Here is a 15711-nt window from a genome sequence, read left to right on the forward strand (position 1 = left end):
CGGGGTGTTTATTCAGCTTTATTTCAGGGCGGGGAGGCCGCAGGATTGAGAGAAGAAAAGGAGCCAAGGACTTTTAGTCTCTGTAGAAACGCGGCCTGTCATCTAACGAGTGTTGAGCAAAGTTTCCTTATTAAGACCGAGGGTTTGGATGGACGAGTGTTACATTTCACTCTAGACAGCTTAAATCCCAGGAGACACTGCAGATCAGTTCCAGTCGGCAGCACAGTCTGAGACAGACGGTTCCCCGTTCCACGGCTCGCTCTCAACACTGTTTCAGGAATGAACAAATCCAAGAAAAATCGAAGTAAATCACTGCGGAAAGCCTGACTTTGGAAGAGCATGTGTTGGGAGTCAAATGATATGATTTAATAGATATTCCTAATGTTACTGGTGAAGTTGTCCAAAATTAGCACCCAAGGTTTGAGTCTCAGCTGAGACCCAATATAGCCCTGCTGTCACTGCTGACTGAGAAATACTGTGCCTTCCTTACGTGATAGCTAGAGGAGCTGCTGGGCTGTGCTGTGAGAGAAATAGACAGCGAACACTGTCACTCAGCCGAGGATGGACCCTCTAAAGGTGACCACAAGTAACTCGCATATTTCACATACAGCAAAAGCACCACCCCCCTGCTATCTCCTGGAAATGGGTCATTTCTGTCTGTTACATGAGAGCCCTAATGGGCGACACTTCCTGAAATTTGACACTCGAAATATCACTCTCATGACGTTTAGCCAGCCAGTTAAAGGTGCAATGTGTGGCATATTGCTGACTGTTTGTTTAATAAATTCAAAAAAGAACCAACTTTATCGACAGGATGTGAAGAAACAACAATGTTGACGTTTTTTCAAAGATGTCTTTGTATTATGTTGCAGAGATATCTACTAAAGTCAGCATGCTAACCAGTTAGCTGCAGCCCGTCTTGTCTCGTAATACCGCTTTGTATCTCAAGAAACACATCACGTGTAAACACATAATATGAGTTTAATAGCCTTGACTGCTCATCGTAAAACACACTTCATTCAAACTCATCAGAAAGACTGATCCAACAATCACCTCTCGTCGAAACTAATCCTTCATTCACAGAGTTCGATGTAGATTTATTCTGGCTGCTTTTCCACCCTGACGAGGACCACCCATCCTCTCGCTACTCTACCACCTCATGTTTCTCCCCTTCCCTCCCTCTATGTCTTCTCGTCCCCACAGTCAGAGTCCTGGTGGGAGCTGCTGGAAATCACCTCCATACTCCATACTCTATGCCCTGTCTTCAAACTAGCCTCCGTCGGTCTGGCCGTGTAAACACCAACTGTCCAACGTTGTTAAAAGCCAGTCAGCTAACAGGGCCACTTGCCGCACGGTTAACTGAGCTAACTAGCTAACGGCAGCTAGTAGGAAGAGCTAAAGATAGCTACAGCAAGAGTTTATTGGAGAGCAGTTGGCTTGTTTGGAGTGACCTTCAACAGGTGGCCAATCTTTAAAAATGTCACCTTTAAAGGCCAAAAGAAGGGCACCGACTTTGTTTGTCATTTTACTCTTCTCATTTCATTCTACTTTTCATTGAATAATCTGCCCAAATATGTCTCAGAAATTAACCACTAAATCATTTAGAGCAATATTTCTGTAACCTCTTGGGTTTTAACTTTTTACTGACATGACAGTAGACATGGACAATAACCAGTTCTGAGTTATGAAAGCAAAGGACTCATCTCTACAGACTCTGTTTACTATTCTCATTAAATCAGAGGCTTTACAGCGGATACGTCATGGAGCCAACATGAAGGGAGATCCCCACTGATGACCTAAAATAGTCATGTGCTCCAGACCTGAGTAAAGACTCTCTTAGATCCATCAGCTGCTGTCTCCCAGGTTTATGTTAGGGAGTGCTGCTTCTCAGGACAGGCAGAGGGGCGGTATGTGAGTATGGGTAAACAACAGGTAACTTTGTAACTTTTTTTTTAACATGATGATCAAAACACTGATATATTCTACTGTGTTTCTTTTCTTCAGCCCTTTCAGGGCATTTAATTAACACTTTACACTGACTGCTTCCCTTTAACATCAACTTCCTCAGTGTCTTGTTGAAGGCAACTTGGATAAAGACGGAGACAATAGCTGGTTCAGTCATCTTTACAGAAAAGGTAACATAAACAAAAAGAAAAAAGGTGGATGGAAATTACTGTGAGGTTTTGGTTACATCCTGTGCAATTTCTTAAGTTCCTTCTACCTTCTCCCTGCCATACCATCTTTGGGTCTGGGCTATGTGAAACTTCCTGACAAAATGGACTGAAGCCAAACATTCAACCCGTGAACAATGCTGGTTTCCACTGTTTTATCAGCTTGGGCAAGCTGGGCATATCTTGGCTTAACATGGCTGCTGAAACACTGCTAAACCCCCTTCATTGTCCTTCACTACACTGAACTGTCTACGTCAATCAATCTCAGTAGAATTATAAGCAAATAAAAATGTCAGTAAACTTTCAGGTGTTTTGTTCTAGTCGAGAAAGAAATACACTGTTGGATTGAGATGTTTCAGTAGCATTCAGTAGCATGCTTTGGACAAATGGCCCAGCCCAAAACCCAAAAGCCTTTCCTGATGTGCATTTTTTCCAAACCTCACTTCCTCTTCCATCAATTTTCTCTAGAAGTGGAGAAAACTGGCTCAGGGCAGTTTCCCTCTCTGTAAAAAGACCAGATGCCCTCTCAACCTGTTTTATAATTTTAGCCTTACTTGTACTGGATCCCAAACAAAGACTACACCGACAAGTCAGTTCACATATAGATTTCTTCTATAGTGAGATTCATGCAAGTGTTTTAAATAAAACAAGGAGTCACCTTTGTTTTACTGTAGTAATGTAAAATTAAAGTCAAATTAAGAAACTGATAAACACTGAAATTTCAAGGTTTATTATTAACATGCTATTACTGGCTACATAGCTCTCCAGTGTGACATCTCTCAATTTTCACTGAGGCTGTTCTTAGTACAAGCCATGACTCTATTCCTGCACAGTATCACTTCTAAGCATACAGTAACTGGCCTGTTGTCTACACAGGAAAATATGGATTTAGGAAGCCAACAACATTTGTCAATGCTCTGCCATGGTTTATTTAACATACTGTAGATTTGTGGTGAAACGATGAAAGTGGAGAGTTGACCCAGTGTCATTTGGTTTAGCCACGGGGTTAACGTGGCTTCGTTTTTGAGAACTTGAGCATGGAACAAAGCCTGAACTAAATGACTGCCAGGCTGTGGGGATTAGGCACGGCACAAGTCACAGTGACTGCAAAACAAACCTTCCAACACAGCAAATATAACACGTTTAGGATGCCAGAGATGTGCACTGTTGAGGCTAAGTCTGTGGGGCTGGGGGAAGTTAAAGGATCAGTTCACCCAAAAAGGAAAATTCAGTCAATATCACCCCGATGCCAATGGAAAGTCGGGCGAAGTTTCAAAGTGCAAAAAACATTTCTGGAGCTTCACAGCAAAACAGTGTTGCAGCCTTCTCTTAAACAACTGTGTTAGATGGAGAATACAACGTAAGAAAACAACTCCAGACAGCTTGTCCAGTGTAATCCACGTCTAGATCTAGCTGACTGATATGAAAAGACATCATTTACACCCTCCATGCATGGCCGAGCTCATTTACCCACTTCAGATGGGGTGCATGCTACTGCTTGTAGCTTAGCAGCTAAAGATTTCAGCTTAGAAAAAGGTGACGGATTTCACAGAACAAGCTGTATGGAGCCACTTTATGTTTTTTTGCGTGCTGCAGCGCTGGTTTGCTGTGAAGCTCCAGAAATGTTTTGTTACCCACGAAACAGAAAACCAGACTTTCTATCGGCATGGGGGTGAGTAGACCATGACTAAATTATCATTTTTGGGCGAACTTATCCTTTAAGAGGCAGGCCTAGGAACATGATTTGTGACATACCAAAATATAACTATACTATTACTTAATAGTTTTGCCTCACTGATGTGTTTCCCTATCACTGATCTTTGTTTTTGGCCCGATTACCACGTTACATAACCTAAATGTCAGTCCGATATTAGTCTGACATAACCATTTTAATATCAAGCTATTACCCTGTGATTTTAGTCCACTTTTACCATGTTACCACTGAGCTGGAATGAACAGTGCTACAAACCTCAAGCCTAAAATACACTGTATGTATTGTTTTTTGAATGAAGGACCTTTGTGGAAACTTGTTGTTTACTAACTGGTCTGAAATAATTAAGAGACAAGCTCGACCAGACCACACCTCTGCTTTACATCACAGGTTTTGATAGTTCCATACAAACACCAAAGTTAACCAGATAAACATCCTCCTGGTCTGACTGAAGCGAGAGAGAGAGGGTGAGAAGTAGATGGGCACTCCCAGTTAAACACATGGCTTCAGTTTCCCCTCTCCACTGTGTGGCCTGGCCTTGCATGAGACCAAAACACTCAAACAACCAAATATGGTGTTCATTAGGACGACTCAGTGTATTGTGCTGGGCACCTCTAACCATCCTTTACACACTCTGCCCCCCTAATGCAGCTGAGAGGATCAGCTTCATTAGAAATGAAGTAATACGTTAGAAATACGTTTTGTAGCACCTGAGGAGGAAATTCAAGTTCGAATCTGATTTTCACCAGCAGCAGCACCAACTAAAAGTCAAAATGAGGTACAAAAGGGTTTGTGCTGTGAAGCTGTGTAACATGTGAACCAAAATATCTAAATGGGAATCACTGCATACTTGAAGGTCTAGTCTGTGAACCAGGAGAAAAAAAAACACATCCACTATGTCCATATTTGGTCTGGCTAACTTTGCCAATCCTTCAACTAGAACATATTTCTCCAAACATCCACTGACCCCTCTGACTGAACTATGTAGTGTAACACTGACATCTGCTGGAAAGAATGCAGGATGAGCTTTTTTTCCTCTATCGGACATCATTCACCTGCATGCACTGATATGAAAAACACTCAAATAATCTGTACTGGTTGTTTGAAACTCTTTATTTTTGGTGAATACAAAAAATACTTTTGTGACCAGATAAATATTATACATACAGCATCAAATCATAAAACTAATGCAGTCTGTTAAAGAAAGCACAACACCTATTCATAACAGAGCTAGTAACTTTTTTCTATTTCCGTTAATACTCGCACAAATCAGTTAGACAATATATTTCAGGGTAATTCTCACATTTACTGATAAAAACATATTTTTTTTTAATAGTGGTTAGACAATGAAACAAGGTAGTCCAGCTTCTTCGAGGGACTTGGCATAACGATTTCAACAATTTCTCAACTTCAAACACAAATTGCCACATGCTCATGGAATGCAGTCTAGTGTTAGTCTTCCGATATGGTCTCTAAATCCTAAGGTATCCACAGATGCCCTTTTATATCAGCATTATAACATTGTAGGCAAGTGGGCCACCAGCCAAGGCATTGTATAGTATGGCAAAGGACTCGGTGACAGTTTATTAAGACCCCGATGGGGATTAGACTGGCATAATGTTCTGATCCAGAGAGGACAAGGCTCAGGCTCCCACCACTCAGCCTGATCTTCAGCTGCTCGCAGGGCAGACTCAAGTAAGGCACTAGTACACAATGTAGTTGTGACAGACTGAGGAGATGAACTGCTTCACGTTTCCAATATATTACACATGGAAAAAAATAAAAATCATTGAATTAGTTTCCTCAGTCAGAGCGTGAATCTGTTTCCTTCTAGTTTGTTAGGAGAACGTCCTACATTTAACATAATGGAAGCTTTAAATTGCCTTCTTCAGTGCGTGTGTTTACGAGCAACTTCAGTGCATAACGTATGCTTGTTTCATTCAAGAGCCCAAAGCCAAATATCATTGCACAAAACCAATCTTCTAACCAATAACAGCGCAGCGAGTCTCATTTTGTGAGACCATTCAGTGTGATGTATTGCTATAGACAGTCGGTCTAAAGTGAAAATGCCTTTACCATGACAGGGCAGTGACTGGTGGAGAATAACTGTATCTGCGAGTGTGTTTACAGTAAGTACAGTGGTACCCAAACACAATCTGGCCAGTGTTAATGGGGAGATGACTTAAAGCATGACGACAAGTGAGAACAAACATGACAAATAAATGTAAACATATATTCCTTACACAGCTCTGTGTATGCGAGGGAGCACTGGTGGGGTTACAAGAAGTTACATGATGTCCAAGCAGCATGACATATTTGGTCACATATAGTCCAGATTCTCTAAATAATGCAGATTACACCTTTCTTGAAAAAATAAGTCAAGAATAAATATCTTTATAGCTAGTGTTGGCCAGTGGTCTGGTTGTTTTTTTTTTTTTTTTTTTGTATTTTGATGTTTACTCCAATCAGAGCCCCTCATTGTTTGGCGTCAAGCTGAAAAACACAGTTCATCAGAATCTTTGATTTCTAAAGACTTGCCAGTTAAACAGCAAAACTCCCAGTTCACATTTTTATTAGTAAAATACAAGTGCCTTTCTGCTCTACACTACTCTATTGGTTAGTAGCTTCATTGATATGTATAGACATTATGGTGCATGCAAGCCAGTGGTGAAATGAGGCCCCCCCCTCCCATGGACCCTTAGATTTGTTCTGCCAGTTGCAGATATTTCATCAGTTCATTCCTATTTGCTCTAAACCTTCAACAATTATTGAACATTCAATTGTTATAGAGGATTTCTGCATTCGCAACATCTTCGATTCATGATTGTAACAGTCAGAAATGCTCATGATGCAGCAACACTCACAAAGCAATGATACGTTTATCATACATCTTCGCCGTACTGCCTCCACTTGCTTTTAAGTGACAACTGTAACAACCTTCTCCTTGAATGTCAATGCTGTTCACTCACAAATACATACTCACATCACACACACATACACGCATACACAAATACACTACAGAGCACAGGCACTTGTTTTTTTTCTCATCAAACAGGCCTGTTTCAAGTGCTGTATATTCCTCGGTTATATGAGAGTAAAGCAGCCAATCGTGCATCGGCAACAGCTCCCCCGTGACACGAGGCGTCTCGTCAGCGCGGCGGCGCACTTCCACATCCACTCAGCCGATCAGCCCTCATCCTCCCGCAGCTCGGTGGGCAGGAACTTGTACTGCTGCTGTCGGATCTGAGCCAGCTTCTTCCGCGCTTCCTCCAGCTCGCGCTCCTTCCTCAGCATCTCCTCCTGAGCCGCGATGATCTGAGGAGAACGGGAACAGCTGACATAAAAATGCGCCTTCGACTGATCATGATCCTATTCCTGTGGATCACTTGATATGAAGAACTGCTAGCTACACAGTACTCAGCTCACCCTTTACAGCCTGCTCACTCCACGCACAACACATTAGAGAAAAACATCTTTTAGGGGGAAATTATGGCTTAAAATGAACTTGCTAAAGGTATCTCTTCTGACCCCTCACATGTTCTTAACGGAGAATACCAACTTCTGCCCTCCAATAGGTGATTCAGAGTACCTCCATTTAAATGCAACAGGCTAAAGAATTATTTCAAACATCACTCCATCCTGTTGCTAAACTAGAACCAGTGTGCTGCGAAATGACATCTGGATCTCAGGATATTATGTTATATGCTTCATGGTTATGACTGCTCATGTGCTTTTATGAATATGTGCCATATGTGTAACTGTATGTCTAGTTTTTGTGTAAACATCTTGAGCAGAGATGCCTGAGGATGCAATAAATTTAAGCATAAACTGACAATAAAGTTGTATCGTATCGTATCGTATCGTATCGTATCGTATCATAAGCACTTAAACACTACAGCAAAAAATTGAAGATACTGTATAACTTTTGGACTATATTTGCAGTATGTGTGTGTTATTATTATGTGTGCTTTCAGAGAAAAATGAATAATAGTCGTGTGCGATATGATGATATGAAGATATGTTGATTCATTTTATGCCGTCGTTAATTTTATCGTTTTGCAAATCGTCAAAAAATCATTATAGCCATAATTTAGGTTATATGGACGACATTCTTCTGCAGAGCAAAGCTGCAGGCAGGACATTTGCATGAAGACACCCAAAACAAACATGGAGGAGAGTGATGCAGTTTTTTTGATACAGAACGGGGTGATTCAGAACACAAGAAGGACTCCTCCTCGACCAGCCAAGACAAAATGTCGAGCTTGTACCTAAAAGAGGGACTACGGCTGTCACAGGGATGTGGTTTGGGTATGAGAAGTCAACACAGATCAGAAAACCACACTTTGAAAAACTATTATTTGTTGAGTGCAAAATTCTGAATGTAATACAAAAAAATCGTTATCTGGAAATGAAATGTCCCATATGGGGATGAGTTTTTGTTCATATTACACAGTCCTAATAGTAGTAATAATAATAATAAGCATTTAGTTGTGACATTTTTAAAATAATGACATTAATAATGTTATTATGTGGGCAAATCACAGTCTCAAGTAGTAAAAGAAAAACCATTGTCTAAAGCTCCCCTCAGTGCGACAATGTTTAAATATCAATGAGACAGTGAGCCTCTCTGGTCAGATAGAAAGACTGACAAGCCGACGCCCTGCTGGGGTGCACCACCGACTGAGACAGGGATTCAGTCAATCAAGATGAAAAGTAAAGCTTCCCGTAGCACTCTGGAGTTTTGAAAAAGAGACGCTCGATCTTCAATTACTGTCAATTTTTTTTTTTTTGCAGCAAAGATGAAAAGGAAGCGAGTTCTCAAGTCGTGAAGAAATGTGATGTCTTGCAGCTTTGGGTGTCTGGTAAACCTGGTAAACAGCTTTGAAATGAAGCTGATGGGCTGTTTATCCACAGCGGCTCATCACAATTTCAGAAAAACAACATTTGGCATTTTGGCATATCAGCGAGAGGTGCAAACAGTCAGTGAAAAGGGCAAACCACACAATAGGCGCGATTTCTGTTCCAGGTCTCACATAAACATTATTCAGGGTTTTTATCTCACCTGAGCTATGCCTCCGACGAATTTGGTCTTCACCACGACACTGTCATCTTCAGTCTTGTCAAACGCCGCTTTCTGAGCCGCCTTCACCAGATTGTCTGAAGCTCGCTTCACTGCGTTGCCAGCAGCCTTCAAACAGATCATCTCGAAGTTAGCACGTAATCTGCATGTGCACAGCTTCCACGGATGAATTAAAAACTCTGTGTTACCTGTAGTCTCCTCATGGCTTCAGAATCCTGGTCAGCCTTCACCTTGCAGGCCACCAGCAGCTGAGCCGTGGAGGCCGCAACCTGTTTGGCCGAACAGATGAGCTTCTCCTCGCTGGCGTGGCCCTGCACTGAGGCGTTAGCCGCCTCACACAGATTACTGGTGGCTGCTGCTACCATACGCGCCTACATCAAGTCACAAATGTTGTTGGGTTAGGCTCACATTTTTCACATTTGCACAGTCATTAAAAACAGTGTTGAAGCAACTCACAGCTGATATGAGACCCTGAGACCACTGGCCGTCATCCACTGCATTGGCTAGATTGGATCCCACCTGAGGTAGACATTGGGAAAAAAAAATATTGTATATGTTTTTTCACCTTATTAGTGTAATGTATAGTATCTTGCTGAGTGTGGGAGTAGCTGTGTTGACTGACCTTGCCTTGTGCTACCAGTTCTCTCTGAGCAGCTGATGCAGATTTAACAAGAGCGCTTGTTGCGGCAGCGATGGACTTTGCTGCTTCTAAGATCTGCTCCTCAAAATCCAGGGTCTCATCTGCCTGCTGAACGGAAAACCACATGTCAATTTAGGCTTTAGATTAAAAAAAAAATTCATGTCATTACTGTGTCACCAGGTCAACTGGGGCCTTGACTGGAATTTATACCACTTTTTAATATATTTTATCACTATATGTTTGGATTTTGCTACACGTTCCCCAAGTTAGGGCTGAACTTGTAGAGAGTGCCTTAAATTTAAATGAACCTGACTCCTGGAAAAAAAACATACAGCACCTCCTTAAATTCAATACACATATACCTTTTGGCCATTTTATGCCGTGGTATTTACTTTGCACGGTAGAACAATGACATTATGTATCTTGATCTTGAATAAAAATAAAGATTAAAAAAACCCATATAGGTTAATTATTAATGGCTCGACTGTATTGCCTATACACTGTTTTGAGGCTATTCTACACTGCCAGGAATAAATGTGCGGTGGAGAAATATTGAAATATTTATTTCTCATTTATTAGTAAGCCTCAAAAAAGTGGAATTCACACACAGATAATATTAAAAATACTGGAATCAGCCTATAAAATATCCAGTTTCAATATTGATTTTTTAAATTGCAGCTGGTCACCCCCTCGAGCTTCCTAAATCTCCATTAAATTCTGAGTTGCAAAATGTTCGACTTCATCTTTCACAAAAACCAAAATCAAAAATCAAAAAGATTTTTTGCGACATCAGAGTGGCAGCTAGATATGATCCCCGATCCCCATTTCAAAGACAATTATGAAGATCACAGTGCATCAGTTCAGAGACAGTGAACAAATGGCCGTCAGCATGTGATTGACCTCCATAAAACACATAAGGCACACGTGGCTGGAGACAGGGCGGGACACTGTAGGAATATGTTTGATATATAGTTGGACTGAATAACAACCTAATATATCAAACATATCAGACAGAGCCCTGCAGAGAAGGCTTCCAGGTCTACAACGGCTCAGAGAGGACGGGGGTGGGAGGGTGGGTGGGCAGGACAAGGAGGCATGCTGGGAGCAGGAGAGCCCTCACTCCTTGTAGGGTGGGAAGGACGAAGGAGCAGAGAGGAGAGGGAGTAAAGAGGAGGAAGAAGGAGAATCCCAGCTGCTTCAGACAAAGAATTAAAACTGTTGGTGGTGTGGTGGGCTATTTTACAAACTTTGGGGTGGCTTCATGCCTCTTGAAATTATATGTGGTAGTTAGCTCTATCTCGGTAAAAAATAACTCACGGCAGAACATTATTCTAATTAAAAATAAAAAAATCATATGTGGGAAGCTCTGAAGCTATGAAGTTGTGCAACTTCAGAGATTTTGCAATATTTGGATGAGCTTTAAGACAGAAATAAATATTCGCTCTGCACAATAATCATGTGTATTTTTGTCCGCTATATCAGAAAAAGAACACACATTATGACTGGGCAACTATTTTAGCAAGTTTCTGAATATAGTGAGGCATAGTCATAAATAAAAACAGTCCTCACATGAATTAAAAAAAATAGTGAAGCTCTGAGGTGTTCCCCTTTTTAAATGGTTTTTGGTAAGACTTGCATCCTAAGAGATCACTAGAGGGAGACACTGACACCTAAAAGAGGAAAAGCCTTTTTACTCACTAATCCCCTTTCATAATAAACATAAAGGTTCTCATAAATGCAGTCTGTAGCTGTGGAATTGATGTATGCCACAGAGCATCATATGGTCAGGGGGTAACCTACATATGCTTTCCTTTGTATCACACAGGCAGAGGGTTAAACTGACGATTGCTCTGTATACAGGAAGAGGTAAAGACAAGGGGGAAAGCACTACAGGCACAGGAAGAAGAGCACTAGGATCCAACTATCCAGTCTCCAGAGACAGATAAACAAACAACACAATCATGCAGTAGCACACCACAAACACAACCTTGTATCACATACAGGACGACACAAAAGTCATTTCACTTTCCAAAAGCACTAACATCTTTGCCTATTTTCTTTGCCTATGATGAGGTTAAGATGTTTCTGATTTTTAGGCAATAGCGCAGCGTGGGGGAGATGAATAACAGGCAGAAAAAGCCTCCCTCAGTTTAGTTTAGAAATGACTGCAATAAAACAAAGGAAATAAGTTCAATAAGACAGAGGCCCTCCCTTTCAGGAAAGGGTCACAACAGTTCATCACACATTTGAACTCATTCCAACATAAGCCTGAGGACCCAGCGGTGTAATTGCGTCTCCTGGCAACACAACTCAAAATAATGTCCAGAAGCGTCTTTGAAGAAAGTTTTTTCCAGGCATCATCAGTTAGCCCACTGGACCAGCTGTCTGGTGTATGTGACGAAGACACATTTTTTTTTCCCTTTAATGACATGACATGAGATAGCCGCTCAGTCACTGAAAAAGATGACTCCACTTCAAAGTCACCTTTTCCTACCGTCGTCTCCCTGCTGATTAATGGCAAAAAAGCTCTGCGTGGGTTTGTGTGGGTGGAAAAAGGTTGAGAGGGGCACTTATACCTTGGGCTTGGCTCTGGGTTTCAGCTGCTCTAGTTTCTTGGCTGCGGCTTCAATGGACGCTGCTGCTCCGAGGAGCTCGATCTCGGCGATGACAGTGGGGTCCTCGGGGTCCACGCACTCTGATCCTGCACGGGAACATCGCACACCCAGACCCTGGTTATCACAGGCTTTTTATTTTTTGCACAAAAGAAACACGAGGAGAATAATTCTGGTGATTTTAAAAGGTCAACATTTTTCATGCACTCATTCTCAGCCTCGCGATGCAGGCGTCACAGAGATGCTAAATCTACTTCAGCTGCAACAAAGCTCATGAGCTCAATACGGGGAAGAATTGTTTGCAGTGTGACAGTAGTGCCTCAAAGTTAAATAAACTAAAAGTTAGAAGAAATGCACATTTGATGGATCATTGTCTTTTTATAGGTTTTTAAGTGCCCATAAAACGGAGCTGTTTGGGAACAGCTTGGTAAAGCAGATGGAACCGTGTTTTCATAGATTATGTCGAGCTCTGGGGAAATCTGTTCTTCGCCCCCACCTCCCCCCGATTCGTCTAACTCCTCCACCCCCTTCTGACTCTATGAAAGGTGATCTGGAGGAACAAAACACACCATATCCCACTTACCTCCATCTGAGGCAGCGAGGAGAGAGAGAGGGGGGAGAGAGAGAGGGAGGGAGAGAGCACATGGGACATTAGAGAGGTGAAGTGGATAGCCCCGCTGGGTCTCAGGCTATACGCTGAAATCTAATTCTCATCCAAACACAATCTATTACTCCTGTCAGATGCAGCCGTGCAGCTTCTAGAGGAAGCGCTGTGCTAAGTTTGTGTCATAACCATCCTGTAGAGCTTAATTTGGAACAATTTTCACGACAATCACACGCTGGTGCGATTTTCATGACCTATATTTAATGCGGATGCAGACAGGTTTGGTGGCTTGACTCAATAACACTATAATATTATTCATTCAAGGGGATTAGGAGTCCTTTGAATAATCTCTAACATCTCTACAATCCTATCATGTTTTTTTTTACATTTTATCAAATTGAGTTGGCTCCTGTTGGGAATCCCTCTGCTTCAAACTGTATTTCTGCAATTTCAGCTTACCCAGTTTTACACTACAGTGGCTATAATGTCTCACAGTCATTTTAAAATTGAAATCAGCTGCCAACAATTTTTGGACGGAACACAAGCTCCTAATAAAATAACACTGCTTCATAAAGTACCATAAACATTTGGAGTGCTAGATAAACAGAACCTTCATGTGTGTTAAATGGGCCATATAATCCCGACATCAGTCAGAATGGGGTCCCCGCTAACTAATGGTGGTCTAGCCTGATTTTTTTTTTTGTTTGCATGCGTTGTGTAAGAGTGTGTGGACAGTGTGTGTCGGCAGCATGTGTGGCCTCACCCTTCATGGCCTCAGCTGTCTGGACGAGCTCTGTCACACAGGCCGCCACATGCTTCGAGTGCGCGGCCAGCTGCTGCTTCTGCTCGGGCATGGGCTTCTGCAGCACCTGAGAACACAAGAACCCAACGCGTGCACACACACACACACACAATTGTTAAAGAGGCACAAGTAGGTGTAATGTAAAGGAGGATTGACAATTTAAATTATACTTAAGATGTTTTAAAGAGGCAATTTACATGTATTAATCCCTTTTTATTGGCCATATGTGAGCAGATTCCAACATAAATTGAAAAATTGGACCTTCCCCATCTCTCAGTGGACGATTTCTTTAAGTTGTTTAATGCTGCTGGACTGTGGATTTCTTTGGGAAAGACGTAGGTTGGATTTTCCACAACACTCCAAAAGATTTTACTTTACACAAGTTCTCGAGTGCCTTGTCTCAATGCCTCTCCGCTAAGAGAGAGCAACATTAGCTAACATTAGTTTAGAAATGGAGAACGCTAACAGAAACTAATGACTGCCTTTCAACACAACACAGAACTTCCAAAGAGCCCCTTTAAGGTCCATTGGGTAGGATTTCAGGGATTTCAGATCTAATGCAGCTATGGAATGCAATATTAATAATTATGTTTTCATTAGAATATAATCACCTGAACTAAGAATTATTGTAGTATTGTGACCTTAGAATGAGGCTTTAATGTCTACAGTGGGAGTGGGACCATGTTTCGAACATTGAAATGGCAGCCAGTGATAGCCGACAAAAAACAAAACAGGTATAACTGTTCGCTAACTGTTTCAGCCAACCAGACAACAATTCAGATTAAACTTGTAGTTGTATGCCTCTGTGTACCAGTCATGTGGCTGTTTCTGAGCAGTGGCGTTGAATAATGGCCAGAGCATTATTTGCAGAACATAATGCCGTCACAGTGAAGTTGACCTTTGACCTTTTGGATATAAAATGTCCTAACTTCATCATTTAAACCCATTTGTGTAAAATGTTGCCATAATTAACTGAATGAATTGTTTAGTAATAGCCAAAAAAATGTGTTTTGTGAGGTGATCTTTGATCTTTGACCACAATTCATTAACAATTCATCCTTGAGTCCGACCGGACATTTGTGCCAAATTCAAAGATATTCCCTCAAGACGTTCTTGAGATGTCACATTCGCAAGAATGGGACAGACAAAAGGACAACTGGGGAAAACTGTATCTACGACCATGGCTATCACCAGCGCGGAAGCCAGAAAATAACTTGGCAAGGGCAATAAATAATAATTGACTTGATAGAAGAGTCTTCACTTCCTCCCTGTAAGTCAGTCATTGTTTCTGTATTTTTCACATGTAGTTCTTTTGTTGCTTGAGCAGCTAGTTGATTGGAAAAGTAGCGACAGCACAGCCTTCATATTAGTTCATTTTAATAGAAGGTACTTTAAGTGACCTAGTGTCCTGCCAGAATCAACATGGTGTACCCGTAACTACTGTAATTATGCCAGTGAGATAATTATTGAAGATACTTAATACATTAATTAGCAGTTGTTACATGTCAACACACTTGTCTTCATAAACACACAGGGACTCTTATTATGAACAAAGGTACTTAATGAAAATAAGTTTTGCTGATTAATATGCGGATTTATGCGACAAGGTGCTCAGAAATTAAATCTGATCTTCTGCAGAGGTACACGGTGGTGTAAGATATAAAAGATACAGACAGCAGAATGTGTGAATAAAACAATTTAAGTCTTCAGATATGTCACTCATTGGTGAAGGCTGGAGTCATTCTGTATCTTTGTTATTGACAACACGCCTCAAGAAAAGACCAACTAACAACATGTGAGACTTCCTTCCCCCTCAACCACAAGAAAATATTTTATTTAAATTTTTAGAAAAGGCTGAACTGTGCACTAGTCTTTAGCAAACATAAACCAAATTGAGTAAATAGTCCCATTTGTTAGGGACCGTTTTCAGTCGTGGATTAATATACTTTTGGTGCATTTGTGAGTATTTACCGTACAGCAGCAGGACCTAGTACAGTATGTGGTATTGGTCGTAAATAAATAACAGTGCTAAAGTAACCCACTGAAACGGCGTGGCTCATTTCATTTAATTGATTTTTAGAGGGTCTATTG

General features: G+C 41.3%; 1 protein-coding gene across 4 annotated transcripts in view; it reads right to left on the minus strand.

The window, feature by feature from the left end:
- Positions 1-4977: 4977 nt before the first annotated feature.
- The window catches only part of tln2b (talin 2b), a 93720-nt gene continuing 82986 nt past the window's right edge, over positions 4978-15711 (minus strand). For 3 of the 4 annotated variants that reach the window (XM_084363188.1, XM_084363185.1, XM_084363186.1), the window contains exons 51-57: positions 13582-13687; positions 12179-12303; positions 9585-9710; positions 9419-9481; positions 9151-9333; positions 8945-9070; positions 4978-7197 (exon numbers count right to left, since the gene is read on the minus strand). In XM_084363188.1, the coding sequence (XP_084219314.1) occupies positions 7069-7197; positions 8945-9070; positions 9151-9333; positions 9419-9481; positions 9585-9710; positions 12179-12303; positions 13582-13687 (858 nt within the window). In that variant the 3' untranslated portion in view covers positions 4978-7068. The remainder of the gene's footprint in view (positions 7198-8944; positions 9071-9150; positions 9334-9418; positions 9482-9584; positions 9711-12178; positions 12304-13581; positions 13688-15711) is intronic. The other variant, XM_084363187.1, reaches the window with a different exon arrangement.

This window comes from Pagrus pagrus, assembly GCF_965226575.1.
Source record: "Pagrus pagrus genome assembly, chromosome: 10".
Taxonomy (NCBI): domain Eukaryota; kingdom Metazoa; phylum Chordata; class Actinopteri; order Spariformes; family Sparidae; genus Pagrus; species Pagrus pagrus.